Genomic DNA, 17410 nt, shown 5'->3' with positions numbered 1-17410 from the left:
CTACCTAGGTATCTCTTCAACAAAGAATAACATGGGAATTAAATACATTTGATAATAAGTAAATTGGACACTTTTAAAAAATTGTATTCTCTATCTGAATCATGAAAGATAAAAAAGTCGGTTTAATGTCCCTTTAAGCAAGACATATTTGCTATAGATAATTTATTAATAAATAGTAAATTTAGCTTTCTTTCGTGTAATTGGCAAGAGTCCATGAGCTAGTGAGGTATGGGATATACAATCCTACCAGGAGGGGCAAAGTTTCCCAAACCTCAAAATGCCTATAAATACACCCCTCACCACACCCACAATTCAGTTTTACAAACTTTGCCGCCTATGGAGGTGGTAAAGTAAGTTTATGCTAAGATTTCTACGTTGATATGCGCTTTTCAGCATTTTGAAGCCTGATCTCCTCTCGGAGTACAGTGAATGTCAGAGGGATGTGAAGGGAGTATCACCTATTGAATGCAATGGTTTTCCTCACGGGACATCTATTTCATAGGTTCTCTGTTATCGGTCGTAGAGATTCATCTCCTACCTCCCTTATTCAGATCAACGATATACTCTCATATTCCATTACCTCTACTGATAACTGTTTCAGTACTGGTTTGGCTATCTGCTATATGTGGATGGGTGTCTTTTGGTAAGTATGTTTTCATTACTTAAGACACTCTCAGCTATGGTTTGGCACTTTATGTATATTTCCTTTTGCAGACTGTCAGTTTCATTATTGGGAAAAGCATTTTTTAGGGAAAAAAATTTCGTACCTGGGGTTTAGTCTTTTTTCAAATTGACTGTTTTTCATTAAATTTCGCGGGCAAAATTAGGCTTGCAAGGGCACAAAATGCACAAGTATATTGCGTCATTCTTGGCACGAGATTTTTTGGCGTGAAGTTACGTTCGATGACGCCAAATTTCTTTCACAAGGTTGCGTCTTCAATGACGAGAGTGTGTCATTTCCAGATGTTGTTAGCGCCAAAAAAATGTTGTTTGCATTGTGCGTCATACTTGGTGCCAAATATTTTCATTATTTAAAACCCCATTCCTATATGCCTGTTGCCTTTTTCTCTATCAGAGGGCTATGCTGTTTGCATTTTTTTCCCATTCCTGAAACTGCCATATAAGGAAATTGATAATTTTGCTTTATATGTTTTTTTTTCTCTTACATTTGCAAGATGTCTCAATCTGATCCTGTCTCAGAAACCACTGTTGGAACCCTGCTGCCTGATAACAGTTCTACCAAAGCTAAGTACATTTGTTGTAAATTTGTGGAGATTATATCTCCAGCTGTGGTATGTAATAGTTGTCATGATAAGCTTTAACATGCAGAGAATGTGTCTATCAGTAATAGTACATTGCCTGTTGTTCCTCCAACATCTAATGTACAAGATATACCTGTGAATTTAAAAGATTTATTGCTGATGCAATTCAGAAGGCTTTGTCTGCCATCCCGCCTTCTAATAAACCTAAAAGGTCTTTTAAAACTTCTCATAAGGTTGATGAAATTTCTAATGACCGACAACATTCTGAATTATCCTCATCTGACGAGGATCTATCTGATTCAGAAGATCCTTCCTCAGATATTGACACTGACAAATCTACTTATTTATTTAAAATGGAGTATATTCGTTCTTTGTTAAAAGAAGTGTTGATTACATTGGATATTGAGGAAACTAGTCCTCTTGATGTTAAAACTAGTAGACGCTTAAATTCTGTTTATAAACCTCCTGTGGTTACTCCTGAGATTTTTCCAGTTCCTGATGCTATTTCTGATATGATTTCTAAGGAATTGAATAGGCCTGGTACTTCTTTTATTCCTTCTTCAAGGTTTAAAAAATCGTATCCTTTGCCAGCAGTTAGATTGGAGTTTTTGGAAAAGATCCCCAAAGTTGATGGGGCTATTCCTACTTTTGCTAAACGTACTACTATTCCTGTGGAAGATAGTACTTCCTTTTAAGATCCTTTATACAGGAAACTTGAATCCTATCTAAGGAAAGCCTATTTATATTCTGGTCATCTGCTTAGACCTGCAATTTCTTTGGCTGGTGTTGCAGCTGCATCAACTTTTTGGTTGGAAAGTTTAGCGCAACAGGAAACAGATACTGATTAGTCTAGCATTGTTCGCTTGCTTCAACATGCTAATCATTTTATTTGTGATGCCATTTTTGATATCATCAAAATTGATGTTAAATCTATGTCTTTAGCCATTTTAGCTAGGAGAGCTTTGTGGCTTAAATCTTGGAATGCTGACATGGTACCTAAGTCTAGATTATTATCTCTTTCTTTCCAAGGTAATTAGTTATTTGGTTCTCAGTTGGATTCAATTATTTCAACTGTCACTGGGGGGAAGGGAGTTTTTTTGCCTCAGGATAAAAGACTTAAGGGTAAATCTAAAGCTTCTAACCGTTTTCATTCCTTTCGACAAAATAAGGAACAGAAACCTAATCCTTCCCCCAAAGAATCTGGTTCCATTTGTAAACCTTCTTCAAGTTGGAGTAAATCCAAACCATTTAAGAAATCAAAGCCAGCCCCCAAGTCTGCATGATGGTGCGGCCCTCATTCCAGCTCAGCTGGTAGGGGGCAGATTAAGATTCTTCCAAAAAATTTGGGCAGATTCTGTCCAAAATCAATGGATTCAGAGTATTGTCTCTCATGGGTACCGAATAGGATTCAAAATAAGACCTCCTGTGAGAAGATTTTTTTTCTCTCATGCATCCCAGCAAATCCAGTAAAGGCTCAGACTTTCCTGAAGTGTGTTTCAGACCTGGAGCTTTCAGGTGTAATCATACCAGTTCCATTTCAGGAACAGGGTCTGGGATTTTATTCAAATCCATTCATTGTCCCAAAGAAAGTAAATTCCTTCAGGCCAGTTCTGGATCTGAAAATGTTGAATCGTTATGTAAGAGTGCCAACTTTCAAAATGGTGACTATAAGGACTATTCTGCCTTTTGTTCAGCAAGGGCATTATCTGTCCACAATAGACTTACAAGATGCATATCTTCATATTCTGATTCATCCAGATCATTATCAGTTTCTGAGATTCTCTTTTCTAGACAAGCATTACCAATTTGTCGCTCTTCCATTTGGCTTAGTGACAGCTCCAAGAATCTTTTCAAAAGTTCTCGGTGCCCTACTCTCTGTAATCAGAGAATGGGGTATTGCAGTGTTTCCTTATTTGGACGATAACTTGGTACTTGGAAACTTGGAAACCTTTTTAGGTTTCCATATAGATGCAGTGTCCATGACTCTGTCTCTAACAGACAAGAGAAGATTAAAATTGGCTTCAGCTTGTCGGAACCTTCAGTCTCAATCATTCCCTTCAGTAGCTATGAGCATGGAAGTTTTAGGTCTCATGACTGCAGCATCGGACACGATACCCTTTGCTCGTTTTCACATGAGACCTCTCCAGCTTTGTATGCTGAACCAGTGGTGCAGGGATTATACAAATATATCACAATTAATATCCTTAAATCCCAATGTTCAACTATCTCTGACTTGGTGGTTAGATCACCATCATATAGTTCTAGGGGCCTCTTTTGTTCGTCCAACCTGAACTGTAATCACAGCAGATGCAAGTCTTTCAGGTTGGGGAGCTGTCTGGGGATCTCTGACAGCACAAGGGGTTTGGAAATCTCAAGAGGCAAGATTACCAATCAATATTTTGGAACTCTGTGCGATTTTCAGGACTCTTCAGGTTTGGCCTTTGTTGAAGAGAGAACCGTTCATTTGTTTTCAGACAGACAATATCACAACTGTGGCATATGTCAGTCATCAGGGTGGGACTCACAGTCCCCAAGCTATGAAGGAAGTATCTTGGATACTTGTTTGGGCAGAATCCAGCTCCTGTCTAATTTCTGCGGTTCATATCCCAGGTATAGACAATTGGGAAGCGGATTATCTCAGCCATCAGACTTTACATCCGGGGGAGTGGTCCCTCCATCCGAATGTGTTTTCTCAGATTGTTCAGATGTGGGGTCTTCCAGATATAGATCTGATGGCTTCTCATCTAAACAAGAAACTTCCCAGGTACCTGTCCAGGTCCAGGTATCCTCAGGGCGAAGCAGTGGATGCATTGACAGATCCTTGGTGTTACCAACCTGCTTATATTTTCCCGCCTCTAGTTCTTCTTCCAAGAGTGATCTCCAAAATCATCATGGAACAATCGTTTGTGTTGCTGGTAGCTCCAGCAAGGCCTCACAGGTTTTGGTATGTGGATCTTGTTCGAATGTCCAGTTGCCAACCTTGGCCACTTCCATTAAAGCTAGACCTTCTGTCTCAAGGTCCGTTTTTTCCATCAGGATCTCAAATCATTAAATTTGAAGGTATGGAAATTGAACGCCTAGTGCTTAGTCATAGAGGTTTCTCTGACCCAGTGATTAATACTATGTTACAGGCTAATAAATCTGTTTCTAGGAAGATTTATTATCGAGTTTGGAAGCTTTATATTTCTTGGTGTTCTCATAAATTCTCTTGGCATTCTTTTAGAATTCCTAGAATTTTACAGTTTCTTCAGGATGGTTTGGTTAAGGGTTTGTCTGCAAGTTCCTTGAACGGACACATCTCTGTTCTTTCTGTTTTATTTCACAGAAAGATTGCTAAGCTTTGGTTTTGAAGGCCTTACAGGCTCCTCCGTTTGAGCCTATGCATTCTTTGGACATTAAACTACTTTCTTGGAAAGTGTTGTTCCTTTTGGCCATCTCGTCTGCTAGAAGAGTTTCTGAATTATCTGCTCTTTCTTGTGAATCTCCTTTTCTGATTTTTCATCAGGATAAGCGGTTTTGCGGACTTCTTTTAAATTCTTACCTAAGGTTGTGAATTCTAACACCAATAGAGAAATGGTTGTCCCTTCTTTGTGTCCTAATCCTAAGAATTCTTTGGAGATATCCTTACATTCTTTGTATGTGGTAAGAGCTTTGAAATATTATGTCAAAGCTACTAAAGATTTCAGGAAGACTTCTAGTCTATTTGTTATCTTTTCTGGTTCTATGAAAGGTCAGAAGGCTTCTGCCGTTTCCTTGGCATCTTGGTTAAAGCTTTTGATTCATCAGGCTTATTTGGAGTTGGGTCAAGCCCCGCCTCAGAGAGTTACAGCTCATTCTACTAGATCGGTCTCTACTTCGTGGGCTTTTCAGAATGAAGCTTCAGTTGATCAGATTTGCAAAGCAGCAACTTGGTCTTCTTTGCATACATTTACTTAATTCTACCGTTTTTATGTATTTGCTTCTTCGGAAGCCGTTTTTGGTAGAAAAGTTCTTCAGGCAGCTGTTTCAGTTTGATTCTGCTGCTTATGTCTTAAGTTTTTTTCTTTCATTTATGAGAAAAAACTTATGCCTAGATTACGAGTTTTGCGTTAGCCTCAAAAAGCAGCGTTGAGAGGTCCCAACGCTGCTTTTTAACGCCCTCTGGTATTACGAGTCTGGCAGGTACAGGTGTACCGCTCACTTTTTTTCCGCGACTCGAGCATACCGCAAATCCACTTATGTCAATTGCGTATCCTATCTTTTTAATGGGATTTGCCTAACGCCGGTATTACGAGTCTTGGAAAAAGTGATCTGTACACCCTCTCCTGTCAAGACTCCTACCGCATTTAAAAGTCAGTAGTTAAGAGTTTTATGGGCTAACGCTGTAACATAAAACTCTTAACTAAAGTGCTAAAAAGTACACTAACAACCATAAACTACCTATTAACTCCTAAACCGAGGCCCCCCCCCCCCCCCACATCGCAAACACTTAAATACATTTTTTAACCCCTAATCTACCGACCGGACATCGCTGCCACTTCAATAAATATATTTACTCCTAAACCGCCGCACTCCCGCCTCGCAAACATTAGTTACATTTTATTAACCCCTAATCTGCCTGCCCTAACATCGCAGACACCTACCTACATTTATTAACCCCTAATCTGCCGCCCCCAACGTCGCCGCAACTATTACATTTATTAACCCCAAAATCTAAGCCTAACCCTAACACCCCCCTAACTTAAATATAATTTAAATAAATCGAAATAAACTTACTACAATTAAATAAATTATTCCTATTTAAAACTAAATACTTACCTATAAAATAAACCCTAAAATAGCTACAATATAACTAATAGTTACATTGTAGCTAGCTTAGGGTTTATTTTTATTTTACAGGCAACTTTGTATTTATTTTAACTAGGTACAATAGTTATTAAATAGCTATTAACTATTTAATAACTTCCTAGTTAAAATAAATAAAAAAATATACCTGTAAAATAAATCCTAACCTAAGTTACAATTACACCTAACACTACACTATAATTAAATAAATTACCTAAATTAACTACAATTAATTACAATTAAATTCAATAAACTAAATTATGGGGAAAAAAAACACTAAATTAGCGAAAATAATAAAATAATTACAATATTTTTAAAACTAATTACATCTAATCTAATCCACCTAATAAAATAAAAAAGCCCCCCAAAATAATAAAAATCCCTACCCTATACTAAATTACAAATAGCCCTTAAAAGGGCTTTTTGCGGGGTATTGCCCCAAAGTAATCAGCTCTTTTACCTTTTAAAAAAAAGACAATACCCCCCCCAACATTACAACCCACCACCCACACACCCAACCCTACTCTAAAACCCACCCAATCCCCCCTTAAAAAAAACTAACACTACCCCCTTGAAGATCACCCTAACTTGAGACGTTTTCACCCAACCGGGCAGAAGTGGTCCTCCAGACGGTCCGAAGTCTTCATCCTATCCGGGCAGAAGAAGTCCTCCAGACGGGCAGAAGTCTTCATCCAGGCGGCATCTTCTATCTTCAAGACATCCGACGCGGAGCATCCTCTTCGTTCGACGGCGACTGGAACAATGACGGGTCCTTTAAATAACGTCATCCAAGATGGCGTCCCTTCAATTCCGATTGGCTGAATTTTATCAGCCAATCGGAATTGAGGTAGAAAAAACCCTATTGGCTGATCCAATCAGCCAATAGGATTGAGCTCACATTCTATTGGCTGTTCCAATCAGCCAATAGTATGCGAGCTCAATCCTATTAGCTGTTCTAATAAGCCAATATGATTGAACTTCAATCCTATTGGCTGATTGGATCAGCCAATAGGATTTTTTCTACCTTAATTCCGATTGGCTGATAGAATTCTATCAGCCAATCGGAATTGAATGGACACCATCTTGGACCCGTCATTGTTCCAGTCGCCATTGAACGAAGAGGATGCTCCGCGTCGGATGTCTTGAAGATGGACCCGCTCCGCTCCGGATGGATGAAGATAGAAGATGCCGCCTGGATAAAGACTTCTGCCCGTCTGGAGGACTTCTTCTGCCCGGATAGGATGAAGACTTTGGACCATCTGGAGGACCACTTATCTTCAAGGAGGTAGTGTTAGGTTTTATTAAGGGGGGATTGGGTGGGTTTTAGAGTAGGATTGGGTGTGTGGGTCGTGGGTTTTAATGTTGGGGGAGGGTATTGGGGTTTTTTTACAGGTAAAAGAGCTGATTACTTTGGGGCAATGCCCCGCGAAAAGCCCTTTTAAGGGCTATTTGTAATTTAGTATAGGGTAGGGATTTTTATTATTTTGGTGGGCTTTTTTATTTTATTAGGGGGATTAGATTAGGTGTAATTAGTTTAAAAACATTGCAATTATTTTATTATTTTCTGTAATTTAGTGGGGGGGGGGTTTCCGTAATTTAGTTTATTGAATTTAATTGTAGTTAATTTAGCTAATTTATTTAATTATAGTGTAGTGTTAGGTGTAATTGTAACTTAGGTTAGGATTTATTTTACAGGTATATTTGTATTTATTTTAACTAGGAAGTTATTAAATAGTTAATAACTTTTTAATAACTATTGTAACTAGTTAAAATAAATACAAAGTTGCCTGTAAAATAAAAATAAACCCTAAGCTAGCTACAATGTAACTATTAGTTATATTGTAGCTATCTTAGGGTTTATTTTATAGGTAAGTATTTAGTTTTAAATAGGAATTATTTAGTTAATAATAGTAATTTTATTTAGATGTATTTAAATTATATTTAAGTTAGGGGGTTAGGGTTAGACTTAGATTTAGGCGTTAATAACTTTATTATAGTGGCAGCGACGTTGGGGGCGGCAGATTAGGGGTTAATAAGTGTAGTTAGGTTGCGGCGACATTGGGGGCGGCAGATTAGGGGTTAATAATATAATGCAGGTGTCGGCGATGTCGGGGGCAGCGGATTAGGGGTTAATAAGTGTAAGATTAGGGGTGTTTAGACTCGGGGTTCATGTTAGGGTGTTAGGTGTAGACATAAATGTGTTTCCCCATAGGAATCAATGGGGCTGCGTTAGGACTCGGAGCTGAACGCTGATTTTTTTGCAGGTGTTAGGTTTTTTTTCAGCCAGCTCTGCCCTATTAATTTCTATGCTTAAATTGTGCACGAGCACGTTTTGCCAGCTTACCGCTACCGTAAGCAGCGCTGGTATTGAGGTGAGATATGGAGCTAAATTCTGCTCTACGCTCACTTTTTTGCGGCTAACATCGGGTTTAGAAAAAAACGTAATACCAGCGTTACTGTAGGTAAGCGGTAAGGAAAAACTGTGCGTTAGCCACGCACACCATTACCGACAAAAACTCGTAATCTAGCCGACATTTTTTTGGTTGTGGATTTAATTTTTTCAGCGGAAAATGGCTGTTTATTTTATCCCTCCCTCTCTAGTTACTCTTGTGTGGAGTTTCACATCTTGGGTATTGCTATCCCATACATCACTAGCTCATGGACTCTTGCCAATTACATGAAAGAAAACATAATTTATGTAAGAACTTACCTGATAAATTCATTTCTTTCATATTGGCAAGAGTCCATGAGGCCCACCCTTTTTATGGTGGTTATGATTTTTTTGTATAAAGCACAATTATTTCCAAATTCCTTTGTTGATGCTTTTTACTCCTTTCTTTATCACCCCACTACTTAGCTATTCGTTAAACTGAATTGTGGGTGTGGTGAGGGGTGTATTTATAGGCATTTTGAGGTTTGGGAAACTTTGCCCCTCCTGGTAGGATTGTATATCCCATACGTCACTAGCTCATGGACTCTTGCCAATATGAAAGAAATGAATTTATCAGGTAAGTTCTTACATAAATTATGTTATATTTTTACAGCATAAATGAACAATTAAAAAAAGTATATGTATTGAGCATAGAGAAAGTAATTTTAGCAACTTCTTATAGAGAACAATGGCAATGTCCTAAAATTCTGAAATTGTGGCACAAAGTGGGTTAATAGATTAGAATACTCTGCAGGACATGTTGCATAGAATACAATGGTGATTCTTAGAGTGCCACATGTAACTAGAAATACTACTTTAAATTGCTTTAAGTTTAAATTGCTTTAAGACAATTAATTTGTGTGCAGATCTTTTACAATGTGTTGTTTCTTTAATTTTAAAAGCATTTCATTTAAATATAGTTATTATAAAAAGCAACATATAAATGTATTGAAAGCTTACTATTATTAATACAATAGTTACTGGACATGTATTTTAATGTTTAAAGAACACAAACATGATTATACTTTACTTACAACAATCAACTCACCTGTCATCCTGAATGGATCTGTAGTAATACTTCTCAGATTTGACATACGTTTTCGAATGTCTGGATTTTGGTCCATGAGTACCATGGTTGCTTGCCTTAAAGAACAGGGCCACACTAGACTATCATCGTTTGCTCCCGAGATAAGATGGAAATATATTGCAAGATCAGATGGGTTGACATCTTGATTCTTCCTGATTTGTACTTGAAATGCATATCCATCATTAGAATAAAAAGGTGGGCTAAAGAGAGTAAAATTGTCTTTTTGTGACTCATGTGTAAAATTTCTTATGTGCCACTGATGATGAGGGCACCGTGTTTCTGACAGGTTGATGTCATCAAGGGAAAAGCCACCAGTGGAACTTCCTGCACCTTTAATGCCTTCAAATACGACTCGAAATTTGTTGGTTACATTTAGTGAGACATGCTGGAGCTGCCAATAGTCTGCAGGTCTACCTGCAATTAAATTTGATTTTTGTTGAGCTTTATATTTACAAAGAACCCCTGTATCTGCTGTAATACCACATTTATACTATGTATCCCTAATGGGGCAAATTTTAAAATCAGAATAATTAGATTTTTAGAATATCATACAAATGTACAAAGTGCAAGAAAGTCTCTGCTAAAATAAGGTATGGGAGTGCATTAAAGGGACACTGAAGCCAAGTGTTTTCTTTCATGATTCAGATAGAGCATGCAATTTTAAGCAACTTTCTAATTTACTCCTATTATCAATTTTTTTTGTTCTCTTGCTATCTTTATTTGAAAATCATGAATGTAAATCTTAGCAGCCAGCCCATTTTAGGTTCATCACCATGGATAGCGCTTGCTTATTGGAGGCTGACATTTACCCACCAATAAGCAAGCATAACCTAGGTTCTCAACCAAAAATGGGCCGTCTCCTATGCATCGCATTCCTGCTTTTTAAACAAAGATAGCAAGAGAACAAATAAAAATTGATAGTAGGTGTAAATTAGAAAGTTGCTTAAAATTGCATACTCTATCTGAATCATTAAAGAAAATTTAAGAATATAATTTAAAGGGATAATCTAGTCAAAATTAAACTTTTATGATTCAGATAGAGCATGCAATTTAGGGCAGCTTTCTAATTTACTCATATTATAATTTTTTTATTTGTTCTCTTTGTAGCTTTATTTGAAAAAGGAGGAATGTAAGCTTACGAGCCGGCCCATTTTGGTAGCGCTTGCTTATTGGTGACTACATTTAGGCACCAATCAGCAAGCTCTACCCAGGTGCTGAACCAAAAATGGGCCGGCTCCTAGGTTTACATTCTTGCTTTTTCAAATAAAGATACCAAGAGAACGAATAAATATTGATAATAGGAGTAAATTAGAAAGTTGCTTAAAATTGCATGATCTATCTGAAATAGAAATTTTAATTTTGACTTTCCTATCCCTTTAAGGAAGCACCTGTGTGCAAAATTCATTGGATGCCTCATAAAATACAAATCTGGAAAAAGAATTTATAGAGTAGCGCCCCAAACAAACTCAGGGCTGAAGGTTAAATGAAAGCACATATAAATTATATCTGACTATCAATGAATTCTAAAATATATTATATTAAATAAAATAAAGTGTATTATATTAAATAAATGACAACAATTCTAAAACCTCTATATATACAAAATATTTATTACAATGATCGGTTTATGTAACCTAAAATAAGTTAAAACAATTAATCTCAAACAAACAATTTATCTTAGAACAAACAGTTGTGGCCACAACTTAAAAAACAAGGTTAAAACAATACATGATAAAACCGAGTGGTTAATTTTCAGACCCGGTTCCTTTATAAGCAGTAAGAAGGCTCTTATAAATGTCCTGATTGACTCACAGTGTGAAATTACCCTTTAATGAATTAATAAGGATACTTTGTTTTTCAATGTTTGTGTCAATGTTTAAATCCTTTGAGCACTGTTAGATAGTTTCAGTTATGTGTATACACACCGGGCAGCGTCACTTTGGCCGTTAGGTTTTCCCAGTCAGCTGTGAATCTCAGAACCAATCAGCTGTTAGTATTCTGACAGTTTCCTTATTTGAATTTCAAATGCCAGTTGGGAATTTTTGTAACGCTGTAACAATTTATCTCAATGTTGTGCAAGATAGCAAATATTCTCCTGTATATCCAATACAAAAGTCTCTTTTTCCCATTCACTTTCTAACCACTCTTAACTTGCAGTAGAAAAAGCGCTCTTACCTCGTCTGTGTCTCCTGTCTTTCTTAGGCGGCTTCTTAATTCAAGCCTTACCTGGGCACTTCTGAGCGTTTCTCTGCAGTTACTGGGTATCTTGGAAAGTTGTATTTGTAGTAGATTTAAAGATCAGAGTTGTAGTCCTTCCTTCACTTCCTTCCTGAAGTGAAGGAAGGACTACACCTCTGATCTTTTAAATCTACTATAACAATATCGGAAGAAATTTAACCACATTGAATGCTGTAAGGAGGGTAAACGTCACCCACTAACAGGAGCCTTACCGCCAAGACAACCTGCAGCTGTCAGAACTATAAACCTACAAATACAACTTTCCAAGATACCCAGTAACTGCAGAGAAACGCTCAGAAGTGCCCAGGTAAGGCTTGAATTAAGAAGCCGCCTAAGAAAGACAGGAGACACAGACGAGGTAAGAGCGCTTTTTCTACTGCAAGTTAAGAGTGGTTAGAAAGTGAATGGGAAAAAGAGACTTTTGTATTGGATATACAGGAGAATATTTGCTATCTTGCACAACATTGAGATAAATTGTTACAGCGTTACAAAAATTCCCAACTGGCATTTGAAATTCAAATAAGGAAACTGTCAGAATACTAACAGCTGATTGGTTCTGAGATTCACAGCTGACTGGGAAAACCTAACGGCCAAAGTGACGCTGCCCGGTGTATATACACATAACTGAAACTAGCTAACAGTGCTCAAAGGATTTAAACATTGACACAAACATTGAAAAACAAAGTATCCTTATTAATTCATTAAAGGGTAATTTCACACTGTGAGTTAATCAGGACATTTATAAGAGCCTTCTTACTGCTTATAAAGGAACCGGGTCTGAAAATTAACCACTCGGTTTTATCATGTATTGTTTTAACCTTGTTTTTTAAGTTGTGGCCACAACTGTTTGTTCTAAGATAAATTGTTTGTTTGAGATTAATTGTTTTAACTTATTTTAGGTTATATAAACCGATCATTGTAATAAATATTTTGCATATATAGAGGTTTTAGCATTTTTGTCATTTATTTAATATAATACACTTTATTTTATTTAATATAATATATATTAGAATTCATTGATAGTCAGATATAATTTATATGTGCTTTCATTTAACCTTCAGCCCTGAGTTTGTTTGGGGCGCTACTCTATAAATTCTTTTTCCAGTCTTAGTGATTTGAACGTTTTTTGAGGGGATAACGTTTTAACTGAGTAAGTATAGAAGGTTGTATATTAGTGAGATCTAGAGGAACCCAGTGTATAAAATACAAATCTGCATTTGCTTCCTAATTTTAATTCTATTACAGAACATATAAGAAAATGGCTTTAACTGCAAATGTAACTAACAACATACCTTTAAATGTTTTTAGACATTAATTTGTATATAGATGTTATGCAATGTATTGATTAATTCCCAATACATCCTAAGTTACATTTCCTTTGGTTTGGCAATAACTTTGATTCTCTGGGTTTTGTGGAGTTTGAAGTCTCATGAAAGTTCAGTCTAAATACCTAGCTAACTATTCTTTACATTGTAATAAATACATATATATTGGATTATTGATGCCAACTGAGGTAATCTTCAGTTGATACTGAAACATCTCACACCTTGCTCCGAACATACACTCCTACAAATTGTTAAAATCAACCTAGGTTTAACTACATTATTGTGGATATCACACATTTTCAGCTGTTTTAAAAAGAGATAATAAATCATGTCTAAATTCATTAGATTTATACAATTTATAGATCAAATAAATAATCAAACTCAAAGAAGATAAGTAAATTGATCTAAGGTGTAAGAAGCTAATCAATTACACACTTTATTTGTAAGAGTAAATCTTATATAAAAATAAAAATAATAAGGTTACTGACGATAATAAAGCTGAATTAAATTAACCCCCCCCCCCCCCACAAATTATAAATTAAATATAGAACTAGTAGCTGTTAATGTTTTCCATCATGTGTGGGTGTAGTATGAGAAGAAAATATGACAATGGGTCAATCTTAAATTTGATCAGATTAATTTGGATTTAAGTTACTCAAAACTACGTTTTTGATGAAGACTGTCATATACAATTAGTAATACAAATATTGTTTTTTATTTTCTCCATAAAACAGCAGTAACATAAGTGTTTCATTATTCATACTATAGGGTGCGGTAGATTCCAACAAACTCCTCTCCCCTAAAAATTACAAATTGAAAAATAAAAATTCCACCCAACAATCAGCATAAGTACCATAAAACACATTTATGCTTTTTCCAAACTCATAAATAAAATCATACAGCTTAATATCTATTATAGAACTCACCATTTACACTGCTGACAAATCTCAGCGTACCATTGGGATTCGATGCTGTATACTCCCTTATCCAGATGTTTAGCTTGTCGTTTTCATTTCCATTGTTGTAGTAAAAGAACTCCAAGCACTGGAAATTTCTCTTTGGATAAAAAAGTCTGCTTTCTAATACTGCTTTATCTCCAGCAGTACCTGTGCTAGTGCTGAAATGCATATAATAACCACTTTCTGTTAAAGGAAATAATGATCAAAATGTAAATACAGAAAATCCTATATCCACCAAATTAGCATGATTTGTTCATTTAAGATAGGTAAAGATCAGATTTAAAATGTCATATTTATTAAATACTGGTGAATTAGGCACTGTATGACTATTCAGCCCATCTGTCACAACTACTCCATTCACTATTTCCAACCCCCAGATACATACATATGTAAATTAAAATAAATTATTAATTCCCTAGTACAGTTTGTGATTGGCTGTACTGGGTGTATACAAAACACAGAGTGTAAAATATTAATCTGTGCATTGTTACATTGTATCATTTTACTCGCTATAGGCCATTGCAGAGGGAGGGGCGTATTTTGACTTGGCAACAACTTGGTTAATGTATTGCCTTGAAAGAAATAGAAATAGTTTCTAACTGGCCTAAAGGAGATAATCACTGTTGTGTGCTTTTATAAATGTCTGGCAGTAATAAGGAAATAATTAAAGGGACAGTAAAGTCAAAACTAGACTTTCATGATTGAGACAGAGCATGCCCTTTTAAGCAACTTTTCATCCACCACTGGGAGTTAGCTGATTTGTGGCTCTTGTCATTGGCTCACCTGATGTGTCCAGCTAGGTCCCAGTAGTGCTATGTTGCTCCTCCAACAAAGGATACTAAGAAAATAAAGCAAATTTTATAATAGACGTAAAATGGAAAGTTGTTTAAAATTGTAAACTCTATCTGAATCATGAAAGAAAAATCTGGGGTTTCGTGTCCCTTTAAACTGTCATTATTCAGATAGAGCATGCACTTTTAAACAACTTTTCAATTTGCTTATTTTTAATTTGTGGAAAAGCATATCTACTTTAAGAGCAGCAATATACTACTAGGAACTAGCAGGTTAATGGTTGCTGCACATATGACTCTTGTCATTGGCTCACCCAATGTGTTAAGCCGGCTCCCAGTAGTACATTGGTGCTCAAGAGCCTATGTAGATACTCTTTAATAAACAATACCAAAAGAACAAAGCAATTTTAATAATAGAAGTGAATTAGAAAATTGCTTGAAATCTATCTGAATCATGACAACTTATTTTTTATTTTACTGTCCCTTTAACAGCTGTGTATTTTTAAAATAAGCATATATAAAGCAAATATGAAATTGGATTGAGGTCGGAAATTTTGGGGGCAGCAGAATTCTCAATATCTAGGACAGCACAACCTAACTATGCCCTTGTGCCTTTGCCTAACGTGAAGTCTGCCTGATTTATGGTAGCTAACAAAATGTTCTGTATCTAGGATTTTATTTTATGGAACCAAGGCAACCTGAATAGGAGACATTTTTACCCAGATCTGCCCCATACCCTTGATTTTCCTCCCCATCCGGAGTACAAACTGCAGGGAAAAAAATTAAATGTCCGGGTTTTTTTATTCCCTTGAATGTAGCTCCATTTTAGAGGAAGAAGCACAGTAATTCTGGAGTTACATACTATTCTGGAATTTATAGTTCACTATTTCCCTATCGGTTTTGTGCCACTGCAGCTCTGGACTCAAATTCCCAGCATGCATTGTACAGTGATGGGGAGTGAGCTTCCTTGAAGGCAGAAAATGTTGCATGAGTTCACCCCCCCCTCCATATTGTGTGGGTATGTGTTGTGAGCCATGTGGGGGAATTTCCACTCCTACCACCTTTTTAACAGCAACAAAGAATAAGGTATCTCATTAATGGCATTGCTAATACGTTCTGTGTAGAATCATCCTACTCACATACTGTAATAGTTTGTTAATAGTTTTGCCAATAGCACAAATAGAAGAATGTTTATTTTGCATATTTTAGGTAATGTGCTAGCAGTGTTAGGCTTTATATGTATAGGTTAACTTATGTTGGTTCTTTTGAGTTTAATTCCACCACCACAGTTATGAAGCCAACAGGGAGAAGAACTGTATTACTGTGGTGGAATTACATGGTAATTTATGCAGCCAAAATTACAATTACCGCCAATGATTATTGACCGACATGTTGATGGTAATATTTTGGCTACCACAATGGCTGCACCAGTTACAAGTTAAACTATCAGATGCTGTAGATGAAGCAGTTTGTTTTTCAAGGTGTTACATTTGCACAGTCTTTTTGCATGCACACTTTCTGGGGAACAAGATCCTACTGAGCATGTGCACAAGCTCACATGGTATACATATACTAGTCTGTGATTGGCTGATATCTGTCACCTGATAAAGGGGGCCAGAAAATGATTGTTAAAATACATTTGTCAAAAAAAATCTGCAGCTTATTTGAAATTCAGGGTAGGTGTTATTGGATTGTCTTTTAATTATGTACTTGTTAATTATGTCATTCTACTGCATTCAGTGGTCCTTTAAACACCTTGCTTGGCTCATTGCTCTACAGTGACCTTGAAAATTGTTGTGTTACATGGAAACTGGATATGCTAAATTGCTTTTTCCATTAATTGTTTAATTATAGTGTAACAGATGCCCATCCCATACAAAGTGGTTGTAAACTGAGATAAAACTCTTCTTACCTTTGCATTGTCCCAGGTGTGTGTGATCATCACTTGGCCCTGTAGGAACGTTAATTACATGCACCCAGTCAGCATTATCTCCTGAACTTTGTATCATTCCACAGATGTTATTGTACTCAAAGTCACATGTGTCCATGAAAGTGAGAGAAGACGCTGCGTAACAAGAAATACATTCATTATCCGAGGAAATCAAACTTTGAAGACTATGTTAGAAATGTGTTAAAATGGCTGATAAAATATATCATTAAATACTGATTGCTAGTCCAACACTAAGCAATGAAGTCAATAATGCATTTTAGTGGGGGGAGGGAAATATAATATGGATAGCAGTATTACCATTTAAAAGCAGATTCATTAATTTTGCAAATTACAGGAGGATCAGTTTAAAAAGGAATTCCCTGTTGGCAAAGCTATGAATAAAACTGTATTGTTTTCGATGCAAAAGAAAGTCTAACTGGGCTGATAGCTAAAATAATAATAAAAAAACAGCTAAAGATGCATAAAAAGGGAACAAATCTATACTATCATACTAATCTTCAATTATTTTCAGTTCAGCTCATTTCTTTATCATAATATTATCA

At 36.3% G+C, this 17410-nt stretch overlaps 1 protein-coding gene across 1 annotated transcript in view; it reads right to left on the bottom strand.

The window, feature by feature from the left end:
- The window catches only part of MEP1B (meprin A subunit beta), a 129861-nt gene that overhangs the window by 53857 nt on the left and 58594 nt on the right, over positions 1-17410 (bottom strand). The window contains exons 9-11 of the mRNA XM_053713136.1: positions 16830-16982; positions 14094-14309; positions 9566-10018 (exon numbers count right to left, since the gene is read on the bottom strand). Of these exons, the coding sequence (XP_053569111.1) occupies positions 9566-10018; positions 14094-14309; positions 16830-16982 (822 nt within the window). The remainder of the gene's footprint in view (positions 1-9565; positions 10019-14093; positions 14310-16829; positions 16983-17410) is intronic.

Source organism: Bombina bombina, chromosome 5 (assembly GCF_027579735.1).
Source record: "Bombina bombina isolate aBomBom1 chromosome 5, aBomBom1.pri, whole genome shotgun sequence".
NCBI classification, from domain to species: Eukaryota; Metazoa; Chordata; class Amphibia; order Anura; family Bombinatoridae; genus Bombina; species Bombina bombina.
Note: the sequence above shows the minus strand (reverse complement) of the source record. Positions and strands in the feature narration are given on the sequence as shown.